The sequence below is a fragment of the Sciurus vulgaris genome, assembly GCF_902686455.1.
Source record: "Sciurus vulgaris genome assembly, chromosome: 11".
Classification (NCBI taxonomy): Eukaryota; Metazoa; Chordata; class Mammalia; order Rodentia; family Sciuridae; genus Sciurus; species Sciurus vulgaris.
This window is the reverse complement of record NC_136472.1, coordinates 27,299,258-27,315,193: the sequence shown is the minus strand read 5'-3', so window position 1 is coordinate 27,315,193 and position 15,936 is coordinate 27,299,258. Positions and strand designations below refer to the sequence as shown.

The following is a 15,936-nucleotide window of genomic DNA, read 5'->3' as shown; positions in this document are numbered from 1 at the left end:
GTGAGTAAACTCACTGACTGACTGAATGTAATTGGGGATTGAACCTGTGACCTCCCACATGCTAGGAAAAAGTTCTATCACTGAGCTATGCATCCTCAGCTCTGAATACACTTTCTATACTGATATGTAAAGATCACTAAGATACACTGTTAAAGAAAAACCGTACAGAAAAATATGCACACCGTGCTGCCATTCAGATTATATAAAAATAGGAAAACATCACTTTGCATTTGCTTTTTAAAAAAATTTTTTTAGATCTTGAAAGACCTTTATTTTATTCATTTATTTATATGTGGTGCTGAGAATTGAACCTAGTGCCTCACACAAGCTAGGCAAGTGCTCTACCACTGAGCCACAACCCCAGCCCTGCATTTGCTATTATATACACATAATATCCTTGAAAAGACAGGTAAGAAACTGTTAATACTAATACTAGTTGCCTATGGTTAAGGAGTGGTAGGTGGCAGGAACAGGATTGGGAGGCTTTGTTGTGTACATCTTTTTATATTTCTAAAAATTTGGAACAGTGAATGTATTACCTAATTCATATCAACAGAAAGTGAAAAATTAAGGAAACAAATTAAATAAATAAATTACAGTAAGATCTGGGCCAGAAGACTAGAGATGAACAAACACATTTTAGTTTTCAATAAGGGAAGGTGGACTGCTATGGATTTCCCAGTAGGCTTAAAGAACAGATTATTGAACATACATGGATTATAAGCATTTAGAAAGAAATGGATGAGGTTTCACTAAGAACATAACATGAAAAATTAACCTCATTTCCCTTGTCTGATAGAGATATCAAGGCTGGCACACAGCCGGGGGCAGTGGTACACACTTATAATCCCAGAAGCTCAGGAGACTGAGACGGGGATTTCAAGTTCAAAGTCAGCCGTGGCAACTTAGTGAAGCCCTAAGCAACTCAGTGAGACCCTGTCTCTTAATAAAACACAAATAAAACACAAAAAAGGGATGGGGATATGGTTCAGTGGTTAAATGCCCCAGGGTTCAATCCCCGGTATGCAGAGAAGACAAGACAAGATTGGCATACAGGGAAATGTCACAGATAGATAACATCTTAATTATTTTAAGGCATCTGAAAAATCCTTTCTACGGATGAGATAGGAAACATAGACTTTAGATGTGAACAACTAAGCCTTTGAGAGCTCATTTATGAACCAAAATCAACAGACAAAATCCACAATATAACAAGGCTTCACGCAGTGTCCTGTCTGGTTCACCATTTTTTTATCATCTTTTTGGAACTGGGAGTTAAACCTAGGGGTGCTTTATCACTGAGCCCCAGCAACCCCCCCTTTAAAATTTTTTTTTAGTTGTAGATGGACATAATAACTTCATTTTATTTATTTATTCATTTATTCATTCATTCATTCATTCATTCATTCATTCATTCATTTATTTATTTATTTATTTATTTATTTATTTATTTATTTATTTATTTATTTATGTGGTGCTGAGGATTAAACCTAGTGTCTCACATATGCTAGAGGAGCACTCTACCACTGAGCCACAAACCCCACTCCCTAGCCCTTTTTTATTTTTTATTTCCTCCCTAAGTTGCTGAGGCTGGTCTTGAACTTGCAATCCTCCTGCCTCAGCCTCCTGAGTCACTTGGATTACAGGCGTGTGCCACCATGCCCAGCTCTGATTTATCATTTTTGCTAATAATCTGAAGGAAGACAGAGGAAGGATGTTTATCAAATTAGTAGATGATGTGAGACTGAGAGACGACTAATCAAAGTTCAACAAGACACTGAGAGGCAGGAGCTAGGTAGGAATCAATGATACTATGATAAAATTTCATGGAAACGAATACAAACCTACTTTGGTTTTTAAAAGATTCCAACCACACAAGTTAAGTGCAGAATGTCTGAGTTCTGGTTTAATAACAATTATCAAGAAATTTTAGGTGACTGCAAACTCAACAGTGGCTTCAGGAAAAGCTGCTGAAATCTTAGGTAGAACTAATACTGTCCAAAGTACTATGTATAAGCTCATGTCAAGAGTCTTCTATTCTGTTCTGTGTCACCTCCCCACCCCACCTCCACACTCTGCCAAAGTTAAAATGGAAGATGAGCAGAACTGCCAAGGATTTGGAAGCAACACCAGAAAAAGCAATCTAAGGCAGTGAGGCAAGAAAAGAAAGATTTAAAGGGAAAGGGCAATTTATCTTCAAATACCTAGAGGAATGTCACTTGGAAGGCATCATTAGGCTTATTCTATGGAGATTCAGTGGTAAAACCCAATAGGAGGAAGTGACAAGGGGAATAATGGCTCAGTACAATAAAGAACATTTTAACAGAAATTCTGCAGTGATGGTTAGGCTCCCTGGTCAGATGTGGCCTACCAACAGAAGAATACAAGCAAGGGCTGAACTACCACTTCTCAGGAATGTGAGAGGCTCCTTTCTTAGACACCAAATGAAATGAACTGTCCACAATGTTGTGATTCCAAGTGAACAATGGGAACATGGGCCAGAAGCAAGGAAAATTAATTTTTAGACAGATATATCTGTAAAAGAGAAATAACCAAACCACTCACTTCAGTCCATTTGGATCTGGATTTATAAATGAACTTAACATCGCTGTATTCCTCTTCAAGGGTCACAAGGTATAGCTTTCAGTACCGATACTACTTTCTATTTCTGTTCCTTTTACTTCCATCTAACTTTTAGGTTTTGGCCAGTGAACTACTAGACCATGAAGTCTTCAGGGCAGATGCTCAAGACATGTTAGCTGGAGTGCTTAGCTGAGCCGAAGGCCACAGAAATGGCCTGTGTCCATCAATTACTCAGTGAGATGATTAAAAATCCAGTGGTATGTGAGGCTTTGAATTCTGGCTCACCAGAAATATACCCTCTTCCACCAGAACCCCAGTTCTATATTGGCTTACCATTACTTATCTCTGGAAGGTCAAACTTAGTGAAGTCCCACCACTGGAGCCGGTAGGTAGTATTAGCAATGTTACTGGCCACAGCAGACTGTCCATCACCAATCACTGCCCCTGATGGGGAAGAAGACAATGACATAACATTACATTATTTATCTGCATGTTTCCATTGTAAAACAGAAAACAATAGTGAGATTAGTAGGAGGGAGAAAAGAGAAACAACCACAACTGAAGTTGAAAAAAACCCCGTTAAGTTCCATATGTCAAGTTCTTGTCTCAAAGAGGAAACACATTATATCCTAAGGAACAATTCTATGTGAAAATATAATTCTATTCATCAGCCGTTCCTGTTATTACTTAATATTTATTTCATGCCAACACTGTGGCAGGTCCTGTAAGTATACCATATAGTAGAAGGCTCATGATCTAAAGAGACAGATGCATGTTCACAAAAATGTAGAGAAAGTAAAGTAAAAAGTGGGAGGATATCACGAACACAGAAAAGTCAGAAGCATTTTAGTCCTTGGATGTTTTGATAGTAAGCAGAATCTCCTTTGTAGATGACCTTCTTCCTCATAATACATCTCAAAAGAAGGCTCCTTCAGGGAAGAGGCAGCTAGCACACAGCTGACTGGATGAAAAGAGATCGTAAAGAAAAAATGAGGTAATATTTGTTAATCTCTTTTGGAACCCTGGCATGTAGCACAGCAGAAATTTATGAGCTAGTTTTGCGGCATCAGAATATATTTATTAAGAATTTTTTTATAATTCCCCCCACCCAAGAACTTCCTTGAATCCAGATTACCTGTAATATTTCACAGTTTAACTTCCCTGAGATATATACTTCTGTATGACATTTTCCCCTTGGTAACCAATTAAATAAAAAATGGATTTTTTTAACAGGGTGACACTTTAATTTGCAGTTGTATTTCATTTATACGAACATGTCATTTCCTCCTCCTCCTTCTGAGGTGCATTTCATACACAACCACCCTTCTGATCAGACAGTGCCAAACCCTCTTGGGAGAATAGAACATTCTTTGATGCTAGATAAGCTAAATGGTATTCTCTGCTACAAATCAACTTCTATTTTCAGAAACTGAACTTGTTAGAGCATACCAGCTTTTGAACGATGGACAATTTTATACCTGGATTCTTTAGTATTAACCTACTCTTCCCCCTCTGCATATCACTGCAAAAGCATCTTGTGCTCTGTAATTATTTTTTTTCCTTTTAGAGAGCTGTATTTATTGCTCTGCTAATTCTGATGTTTGCCTAATCTTTCCTCAAATGATCAAGAGGTTGTTCAAGGCATGAGATAAAGAAATATTCTTTTCACTCTTATCCAACTGTTGTAGGCCATTGCATCAGAAGACACTTTTCAACATTAGTTAATTAACTGTCCTTGTCCCAGTTTTAATTTGTAAGGAAAGGTACAAGTAACAGTTCATTTCCAAGATGATGATACTTCTGTAATTTTGAGGTCTCAGCATGGGTGATATTTCTTCATGGGGGTTAAAACTGGTAAATGAGGGTCAGGGGGAGTGGGGTAATTAACCCCAAAAGACACTGCAATCATTTGCGATCATCTGTACTCCCAAATGCTGGAGTATATAAATAATTTTATCTATGACATTAAAATTTCATGGAAGGAAGACTGGGAAAAAAAATGTCTAAAAAGGTTTCTCAGGAAGCTAATAATGAAATAAAGGTTGAAAAATACTGTTCTAGAAAAACCAGTACCCCTAATTTGTTAAATCTTGCAAATTCAAAGATTATCCCAAACAATCATGATCTAGATGAAAACCTAAGAAAGATAGCATTTAGGGGTACTGTCAATGCACCCACTGACCCTTATTGAGGACCTTGTGGCATCCCATTCAGATGAAGTTAAAGCATGCCCCTTCCTCTAACCTTAATAGAAAATGCTTTTCTAATAATTACATCTGATGTGAGAATTTAGGGAACCATTACAAGAAAGGATACCCCCAGGTCTTTCTTTTTAAATATTTTAATCGGCTTTATGTTATTTTATGATTCTGGAATCAGGTAACACCTCATTCCATAAAACAGAATGCATTCACAGAATTTTCTTAAAATGAACTTTGTTTTTCCTAAACTATATAATAATGCAAATAATTTTTTAGTTAGAAGTTCTATCACTTCCTTTTAAAGACTTACTCAGTTTCATTCTGACCCAGTTCCATTCCACTGAGCTTTTTTACTGTTCCCCAGGCTTGCTTATCTTATCTAGATGGCTGACATCTCCCCTTGACTACCAGCTTTAGTTCCTTGCCATTTTCTCCAACTTTACTAGAAGACTATATAACCCAAAAGGAAAAAAAGTAAATTACTTTTTTCAGTCTGTGTTGAACGAAATGCTAGTTGCTAAGAGAGGAAAGAAAACAAATGGAGGAAACAAACTTCATATTCTGAGAGCTTATTTGGGGGATGGAGATGGTAACTATGAACAGGAAAACAGCTCAGGAATAACCAGATGCGTTCTAAGTGCTCTGGATCCACAACTGGGGACACAAATGATGGAGACTCCAACCCTCAGCTCCAAAGGCATCCTGTAGGATCTATGCCTCGAGACACATTTTCTGGAGAACAGCTGTGCAATAAAATAAACGAGTAGGGTGGCACTGTGAAGAGATTAGGGAAGTGTTTTCTGCCAATGGTGCCAGAGTGCTAAGGAGGAACACAGACTGGCACCAGGGAGAATTGATTTTCAGTGCCGTGTAAACACAGATTAGGGAGCTAAAGATGCCAGCAACAGATTAGAATATTATCACCAGGTTCTCTTCTGTAAGAACTGCAGACCACTCTGCCTGTCTCTTGGAAACATCAGGAAGGATAAGTATTACTTTGTTAAAAAAAAAAAAAAAAAATTAGTAGGCCTCTGGCTGCTAAGTTCAAAGTATATAGGAAATGTGCCAGAGCGAGTTAATGGACCGAACCACAAAGTATTTACAGAAGAGGCACTTGGCCTCAGAAACCAAATCCTGAGAGACTACCCAGGGATTTCTAAGGTTTCAAGGTTCTCCTGTGTAATAACAAAATGTAACAAGCCAGACTCAGGATTTCTTGAGTTTCACTCTACTGATGTTGGGCCAGACAATTCTTTTGGAGGGTAAGGAGGATTTTCATATATTATAGGACATTTAGCAGCATCCCTGAACTTCACCCACTAGATGCCAAAAGCACCCATCTCCACCCAGTTGTGACAACCAAAAATGTCTCCAGACACTGCCAAATATTTCCTAGGGATAAAAACCATTATTGGTTGAGAAACACAACACCGGATGAATATAGCCAACATTTTAACTCCAAAAAGGTACTCAAGAAGGCAGCGCTATTGGAATGCCTGCTGCCAAAGGCACCAAAACTGTTAATAATAACACTGATCACAGAAACTAATCAAAGGCACAGAATTATACAAATGTTTCTTAGCAAACTTCAGTATTCTGTTTTTTTCTTAAAGAAGAATATCAAGAGAAACTTTAAAATATTATGAATTGGGGCTAGAAGTGTAGCTCAGTAGTAGAGCACTTGCCTAGCATGCTCAAGGCCTTGAGTCTGATACCCAGCACTGCCAAATTAATTAATTAATTTAAAAACTGAACTGAATTAAATAAAAATATAGCTTATCAAAATTTTTGGGATGCAGTTAAAACAGTACATAGAAAGAAATTCACAGAATTGAATGCTAAAAACCAGATGATATACCTGTCTATGTAGAAAATCCCAAGGAATCAACAAACAACCTAGAAACCATTAAGTGATTACAGCAAGGCTGCAGAATAAAAGTCATGTATACAAAAGTCAACTGCTTTCCAATATACAGCAGTGAACAAAGAAATGGTTTGAATTATGACATCATTTACATTAGCACACACATACACACACCAAAAAAAGGAGGAAGAAGAGGAGGCAACTAAAGCAAAAGCAAAAGCAAAAAAAAAAAAAAAAAAAAAACAGGTATGAATCTAATAAAATGTTTTCAAGATTTATGTGTGGAAAGCTATAAAACCAGTGAGAGAAATTACAAAAAATACAACTAAGTTGGAGAGAAATCCTATGTTCATGGACAGCCAGACTTAATACTGTTATGTCGATTCTTCCCAAACTGGACCTATAGATTCAATGCATTTCCAATCAAAATATCAACAAATTACTTCATGATTATTAAGAAACTGTAAAGTTTATATGGAAAGGCAAGAAACCCAAAACAATATAGAATGAAATTTAAAAGTTGGAGAATTGACATTATTTGACTTCAATACTTCCTATAAAGCTATGATAATCAAGAGAGAAGGGCTTCAAGGGCTGGAGACATGGCTCAGTGGCAGAGTGCTTTCCTAGCAATGTGTGAGACCCTGGGTTTGATCCCCAGCATCACAAAACAAACAAACAAGATAGAATGGCTCTGGCAAAAGAACAGACACAAAGATGAATGAAGCAAGCCCAGAAATAGATCTGTATAAATCTAGTCTGCTGATCTTTTACAAAGAATCAAAAGCAATTCAATGGAGAAAAGATAAGTCTTTTCAACAAATGGCACTTACAGAAAAACTGGATATCCACATGCAAAAAAAGAAAAAGAAAAATGCATCCAGATACAAATCTTACATTTTTCACAAAAATCAACTCTAACTGGATCATAGACCCTAGATGTAAAACACTAGATCTAATCCCTAGAAGATCTAAGAGAAAATCTAGGTGACTTTGGGTTTACTGATGACCTTCAAGATATAACATCAAGAACACAACCCACGAAATCAAAAATTAAATTGGACCTCATTCAAATTAATCTCTGCTATGAAAGAGATTGTTAAGAGAATAAAAAGATGAGCCACGGACTGAGAGAAATCTGTCCAACACGTATCTGATAAAGGATTGCTATGTAAACTGTATTAAAAAAAAAAAAAAAAAAACTCAGGCAGGGCATATAGCTCAGTTGGTAGAGTGCTTGCCTTGCATGCATAAGGCACTGGGTTCAATTCCCAGCACCACAAAAACAAAAAACAAAAAACAAAACAAACAAACAAACCAAAAAACCTCTTAAAACTAAACAAAAAAATTACCTGATTTTTTTTGTGGGGGCGGCACCGGGAATTGAATTCTGGGGCACTCGACCACTGAGCCACATCCCCAGTATTTCATTTAGACACAGGGTCTCACTAAGTTGCTTGGCACCTCTTTTGCTGAGGTTGGCTTTGAACTCAGGATCCTCCTGCCTCAGCCTCCGAGCCAATGGGTTTATAGATGTATGCCACCACGCCCAGCACCACCTGATTTTTGAAATGGGCAAAGGACCTGAACAGACAGCGCACCAAAGAAGATACATTGATGGCAAATATGTATACGAAAAGACGTTCAACACCATATTCATTAGAAAATTTCAAATTTAATAAGAAACTACTACCCATGTATCAGAATAGCTAAAATCCAAAATACTGATAACACCAAATGCTAGCAAGATATGGAGTAACATTCATTTGATGGTAGGAATGCAAAATGGCATACCTATTTGGAAGATAGTACAGTAGTTCTTACAAAACTGAACATACTCTTACCATATGATTTAGCAATCCTGCTCCTTGATATTTATCCAACTGAGCTGCAAACTTATTTCCACATAAAAACCTACACATTGATGTTTCTAGTAGCTTTACTCACAATTGTTGAACCTTGGAGGCAACCAAGACAGTCTTCAATAGGAGAATGAATAAACTGTGGTTACAATGGAATATTGTTTACTGCTTAAAAAAAAAACACTCTCAGGGTATGAAAAGACATGGAAAAATCTTAAATACATATTAACTAAGTGAGAGAAGCCAAAAGACAAAATACTATATGATTCCAACTACAAGTTGGACATTTCTAATCTGAAACCCAGAAACCCAAAATCTGAAATACTTTGTGAGAAATCTGAAACTTTAAGCCTATGCAAATATTTCAGAATCTGAAATACTTGTGGTCCCAAGCATTTCAAATAAGGGATACCCAATCTGTATATGACAGGAAAAGGGCAAAACTCTGGAGACAGAAAAAAGGTTGAAGGTTGGTAGGCAAGGGTTTGGGGAGAGGGAGAGATATATAGGTGAAGCACAAAGAGACTGGGGAGGGGGGAGTAAAGTTATTTTGTGTGATACTATAGGGGTGGATATGTCATCACACATTTGCCAAAATCCATAGAATTTAAAACATCAAGAGTGAACTCTAACATGTACTTTGGATGATAAGAGCCATGTTGGTCCATCAATTATAGCAAATGTACCACTCTGGTATCGGATACTGATGATGGGGGAGGCTGTGAATATGGTGAGAAGGGGTATATGGGGAACTTTCTGGGCTTTCCATTCAATTTTTCTATAAGTCCAAAAGTCTTCTTTTATGGACTGGCAGTATAGATTAGTGGTAGAGCTCATACTTAGGATATTCAAGTCCCTGGATTCTATCCCCAGGGCCATGAAAAAAGGGGGTATGAGCAGGGAGAGAACTTCTTTAAAAAATTTATTACTGAAAAAAGAGCCCAAGAATTTTGTTCAAGTTCCAGGAGTTTTGTCTTAAAAAATATGCATCTAATTTTAATTTAATTACTTAATTTTTTTGTAGATATTGGGGATTTAACCTGGGGCCTGGCACATGCTAGACAAGTGCTTCACCACTGAGCTTCAACGCCAGTGCTCAGAGTCGGGGCTTCAATTCACTGGCTTGAAGCTTCAGAAATGTGTTTTGCAGGGTTGGGGATATAGCTCAGTGGCAAAAAGCTTAACTATCATTCATGAGGTCTTGGGTTCAATCCCTAGCACCACAATAAAAAGGTGCCTAGGGATAAAAATCATAAGTCTTGACAGTCACCAAATTGGTCTACCAAGTTTGATGGCCTGCATGCATCTCTCTGCCTCTGTTTATCTCAGATTCTCTCTTCTGTTGCTTAGAAAAAAGAATTTGGGAACCTTTTGTCAAAACAGTTTCTTAGCCTCTCTCCAAGTTTTGTTCTAGCAACAGGGATATGACGAGTATGATTCAACAGTTCAGTGAGAATACCGAACAATGGGAATCATTAGCAAATCTATCAGAAAAGCTAATTTGGGGAGGGTAAAAAAGGGCAAATTGCAAAGAAGGAAATGATTAAATTACATTTTGGTCCTATAAAATCTGTTTCATCTGAGGCTGCATAATTCAGAATGGCCATGTCTGATCGTGTTGCTGCTGGGAAGATGGAATAAGAATGGGGCTGGGTACAAGCACTCATTGGCCTTAACAGACAAAATGACTGTCTTTCTGCTTGGTAAACTGAGGTAAAAATCAGCTTGCTAACTGGTTAGTAGAGCTGAGCCCAGAAACCCCAGGGCAGTTCCAACTGAACAACTTTTCAAAATTCTTTACTTAGAAAGTCACATTGAGCAGGAGTCCATTTATATGAAATGTCTAGAAAACGCAAAGATGCAGAGATGAAATGTAGATTAGTGGTGGCCTAGGGCCAGACGGAGGTGAGGGAGGGGGAAAAAGGAAAATGACTGCTAAAGCTATGGGGCTTTTTAGAAGGTAATAAAACTGTTCTGAAATATGCTGGGAGTAGTAGGTCGGGAGATTGAGGGAGGATCCCAAGTTCAAGGCCAGCCTCGGCAACTTAGCAAGACTCGGTCTCAAAATAATAAAAAGGGCTGGGAATATAGCATGCCCAAGTTCACCATCCCCAAAAAAGTTCTAAAATATATCGATAATAGTGATGGTTATACAATTCTGTATATACTAAAAATCATTGGGCTGCAAACCAGTAAATAAGTAGACCATATGGTAGGTGAATTACTCAATAAGGCTGTTTATTAAACATTTGTTAATATAAATTTTGGTCAATTTGTTAAGTAAAAAATGGTACTTCTATTTTTGGTATCCATTTGCACTTCTTAATAACTTACAATGTTGGTGAGCATATTTTCATTTGTGTATTGGGGCTCGCTGTATTTCTTCTAATGTGTCTAGCCTACCCAAATCTTATGTGCTTTTTAATGTTTGTTATTTTGACTATTTCTATGGATTTGTCCAAGCTCTTTGTACGTGAATGAACTGGCTTCTGTTTATGAAAGGTAATTCTTTGAGCAGTGTAACAAATATTTAGCCATAAAAACCATCCTTCGTAAGTGCATATTGAATGTAATCCTAGGAAGAACCACTTTATCTTTTCATTTAACTTTGAATGAAAGTTTCATTCAAATACAGTCTTTTAAATGTGTCCTAAGAACAGGGCATAACTAAGCACTCAGTCCCACTCACTCTGTCACCACTTAACAAACTCGTCTAAAAATCATAGTCAATTATCCTGTACCCTGGGGCCTAGAAAGGGTGCCTGATGGCAAATAACAAGATTTCCTTCTCATGGGAGAAGTGCCCCAAGTTTCTCTTAGTTCCCACTTATAGTTCTCATTGAGGAAAATGGTCAATGGTGTGTTTCTTTAAAATTACAGCTTTATCAAGATATAATTCACATACCTTTCGGTCTGCCTATTTAAAGAATTCAATTCAAGGGTTGTTAGTATATTCACACAGTTGTGTAACCATCACATCGTCAATTGTACAATAATCACTACTATGTAATCGCAGGACATTTTCATCATAATCTGTCAGAATCCTTCACTCTGCCACACTCCCTTCCTAGCTCTCCACAATCACTAATCTACTTTCTCTCATGATAGTTTTGTTTCTCAGGAACATTCATGCAATAGAATCATACAGTACACCTACTGAACTGTATGATTATTTCACTTAGCATGTTTTTAAGTTCAACTATGCTATAGAACATATCAATCAGTACTTCCTTCTTCTTATGGGTGAATAATATTCTATTGTATGTTTATAACTGAGGCACAGGTTTATATGAGAATTAGATAATAGGGTTTTAAAAAAATTTATAGGAAATATACTGCATGGAAACCTATTACAAAATTACTCAATGCTCTGGGTTTGATCCCCAGAACCACACACAAACACACAAACACACAAAAAAAACCCCACCCCCAAACAACAACAACAAATTTCTAAAGGGAAACAATTACTTCCTTTAGAAGGAAAAGATGAGAGTATCAAAGACCAATTCTAAGTATATTACCTATATGAAACTGATTCTTTGCTTGAGGCCAAAATTAAAGATAAGAGTAATACTAGAGGGATATCACTTTCTGTAAACATATACACACATATACACTAAAAACCACCACCAAAACTCAAAAAGACACCATGTGGGTATTGATGACTTTGGCATTTGGCACAGGAAATGTTCTATGTAAGGCATTTCACCTGTTTATTAGATTTAGGCTGTCAAATAACCACTTTACAGATCACTAAATCTGATGTTGAACCTTTTCTTTTTTTTTTTTTTGGTACCCAGGAGTGCTTAAAAACTGAGCCACATCCCAAGCCCTTTTTTATTTTTTATCTTGAGGTAGGGTCTCTCTGAGTTGTTTAGGGCTTTACCAAGTTGCTGAGGCTGGCTTTGAAACTCTCTATCCTTCTGCCTCAGCCGCCTGAGCTGCTGGGATTACAGACATGTGCCACTGTACCCGGTTCTGATGCTAAAGTAAATTTCTTGTTTTGAACCTAGGGCCTCCTGCATGCTAGGGAAGTGAACTACATCCTCAGCCCTAATCTGATACTGAGATCAATCATCATATAATTCTGAAATATATTTAATATAAATTAAAAGGTGAATATTTTGTAAATATAGACTTCAAGGATCACATTTGTTCTTTGCAGGAGTGAGGCCCATAAATCAACAAAATTTTATTATTCAATTGCTAAGGGACCCAAAGCTCCTGCTTTGAATAACAAAAGTAATATTAGTTCACAGACAAATCATGAGCTTTAGGGGCAGAACCAAGAAAGATATTATTGAGATTAAAGGTGTTCGATAAGGCCAACAAAATAAATGATAGTTGGGAGTTCAACACAGCAATTAGTAAGCCTAGAATATGGGTAGTGAACATGAAAAGGAAAAGAAACAGCCATAAAATGTTTTTTATATATCACAAGCTTCATAAATCTTTTTTTTCTTAGTTCAAAGTAGGACTGTTTGGCTACAGCAAAGTTTACAACAGCCATGAGAAGCAAGAGTAAACAGTCTGATGCTCGGTAGGGTCACAGCAGTGGTTACAATCTTCCTATTCAAAGTAAGTGTAAGCAATATAAAGAATCTGTTTTTGTTTTTTTTTTTAGTTGTGGTAAAAAACACCTAACACAAAATTTACCATCTTAGTCATATTTAACTGTAGTTTGCCGAGTGAAGTATATTTACACTGTCATCAAACAGATCTCCAGAACTTTTTCCATCTTGCAAATCTGAAACTATATGTCCATTAAACAATTCACATTCCCATTCACCATACCCTTGTAACTATCATTTTATTTTCTGTTTCTGTGAATTTGATTACTTTAGATACCAAGTAGACTCTATGGTATTGGTGGTTTTGTATTGGCTTTTTAACATGTGCCTTGAAAGAAGAGATGCCTAAACAGGGTAGCACACATACAAAATCATTCACAAATGTGGCATGATTAGAGTAATATTAAAATCTAGAGGAAAGTGGTTAGGTCTAACTAGAGAATGGAACCTCTAGACCTAGCACAACCATTCGCCTTAAAAAGCCAGGCAAAAAGGTCAAACAGAGGACAGAGCTCATGCCATCAGAACTAGTGATCCTTGGAAATACTGAGGGTAGCAGGATGCCATCAGACTACTTTGATTCCTAATTCAGCAAACCCCAATGATTCAGTCACATTGCCTTACATGCACCTATGTTATCTGGAGTTCAACATTGTGTTTCCATCCCCCCACCCCAACCCCCCAAAAAGAGAGTAAGCTCTTCTTAGTGAGTCCTTCTTCCTTCTTCCCATGGTATCAAAACCCAGGTTAATTTTGGCTACTGTCAAGGCAAATGGTAGCTCCTAGATCGCTAAAGTCAAGCTAAGAGGCTCCTGTGTGGGTAGATGAAAAGGCTGAAGCCCATTTTCATCACCGCTGTGGAGTCCTGCCCTTCTTCAATACATATGTCCTAATGAAGCAATTACCTGCACTTTCACTAATGATGTAATTGGGACAAGTAATTATGAAAGCAGAACATTCATTTTCAAAGAAATGAATATCATTACCTTTCTTCCACCCACAAACATTATTTAAGACAAAAACAAATAAGCTCATAAGAACTTATGTACTGAAAGATTCTTAGGAACAGCATTCCAAAAATCACAGCATTTAGGGATGAGAGGGGAGCGAAACCTTACAAAAATCCCCAAACAAAAAACACCTAGCATTCACCCCCACCAGGCAGGGATTTCCTCAAAGCCTCTACCTGTGACAAAAGATATACAGGTGGATAAAACTATTAAGAATTACTCTAGGTCCACTTATATATCCCCTATAACCTGGCATTTCCTATATTTAGGTCCCAACAACCTGGTTTGGCTGGAAGGATGCTGGTGTAGCCAGATCCCCTGGTGAAGCCAGGAAAGCTGCCATTCAGATTCTCCAGTGCCTCAGCAATATGAGGAGAGGCAGAGAGGGGAAGGTGGGGAGGAGGACTGAGGGGGAAAGGTGAGACAGAAAGAGAGAGAGCCACTGACTGACTCAAACACTGAATAGCTCTCACCAATCACTTGTCTTAAGTTGCTGAGACTCCTGTGGTTTTTATTGTTTGGTGGAAGCACAAGTGAGTGAAATTGGACCAGAGGTTCTTGGGCTTGTCAGCAGCAGGAGGGAAACGACCTTTACTGCTGCAAAAAGGATGCAGATTTCAAAAGCCTAAAATCTGCAATGAAGGGAAATGGAAATGTGCTGAACGTGGGTTTGACTGGCAGCTTTCCTCATCTGTCGATCACAGGGTAATAAACACTGGGAGATGGCAGAAATGAAGATAAATGCTTTCAGCAGCACCATTCCCCACCCTCCCCTCCTCTTCCGCCCCCACTCAGCACATGACAAGAGAGTTAAAGCAAGAAAATAAATCAGCTTCTTAACCAACTCTTTTGTTAAAACTTTCCTTACAGGCCACCTACACGTGAATTACTGCTCTATGAGCCTACATTCTCATTAGGGGGCCCAGCTTCTAAAGGGTGAAAAGCTTCTGTCAAAAGAGCACCTGTACATTTCAGGGTACAGCATCACACAGTAAAGTCAGCTGGGGCCAACAAGCAAGAATTCAGGTCTGGCCTCGGAGAGGAAAGGCACAGAACCCTCAAGTCTGTCCAAGTCTAATTCAATGTCTGGTGAACTCAGGCTCCACAAACAACATAGTGCTACTTCACTGCTATTACTGCCTCGTTACCATTTACACAGGGACAGAAAGACTAAGCTCCAAGGGCTAAAAAAGAAACCCACAGAAACTCAAGGTAATTAAAAAAAAAAAAAAAAAAAAAAAAAAGTGATGCTAGATCAGAAGGCAGACTCCAGAATCCAAAACACTCCATCTTGCTCACCAATTTCACATTTAACAGACCAATGATTTTATGGGTCTAAGGGAAGTGTTTATTTTGGGATGTGTGACACTGAGATAAAGGATTTAGAAGAGACTGGTTTTTGTTTTGAGACAGTGTCTGCCTATGTTACCCAGGGTGGCCTTGAACTTGCAATCCTCCTGCCTCAGCCTCCTGAGTAGCTGAGATTACAGGCCTATGCCACTGCAATAAGCAAGAGAATAGAGTCTGTTTTGTTTAGCTACTGGAGATTGAGTCACAGCTTCACCCATGCTAGACAAGCACTCTACTACTGAGCTACATCCCCACGCCAGGCTACAGTTTTTTGAATATGGTCAAAAGATTAGCTATTTCTAATCCAAGTGGTAGCAGCTGCTTCTAAGATGGCTAGGAATTTTGTAAAAACTACATCCTGATTCTGCTAAAAGTAGGCCTGACAAAAATATTAGTACATAGATGCTTTAAAAGACATTCTGCACGGGTGGGCAGACATGCTATTTTCCCTTAGATTTCGAGGTGGAAAAAAAAAGATTCCAGACCTTTATTCTC

At 37.9% G+C, this 15,936-nt stretch overlaps 1 protein-coding gene across 8 annotated transcripts in view; it reads right to left on the bottom strand.

Moving 5' to 3' along the window:
• Nucleotides 1-15,936, bottom strand: part of AMBRA1 (autophagy and beclin 1 regulator 1) — a 173,764-nt gene that overhangs the window by 44,379 nt on the left and 113,449 nt on the right. For all 8 annotated transcript variants that reach the window (XM_079103398.1, XM_079103397.1, XM_079103401.1 and 5 more), the window contains one exon: nucleotides 2,917-3,027. In XM_079103398.1, coding sequence (XP_078959524.1) covers nucleotides 2,917-3,027 — 111 coding nt within the window. The remainder of the gene's footprint in view (nucleotides 1-2,916; nucleotides 3,028-15,936) is intronic.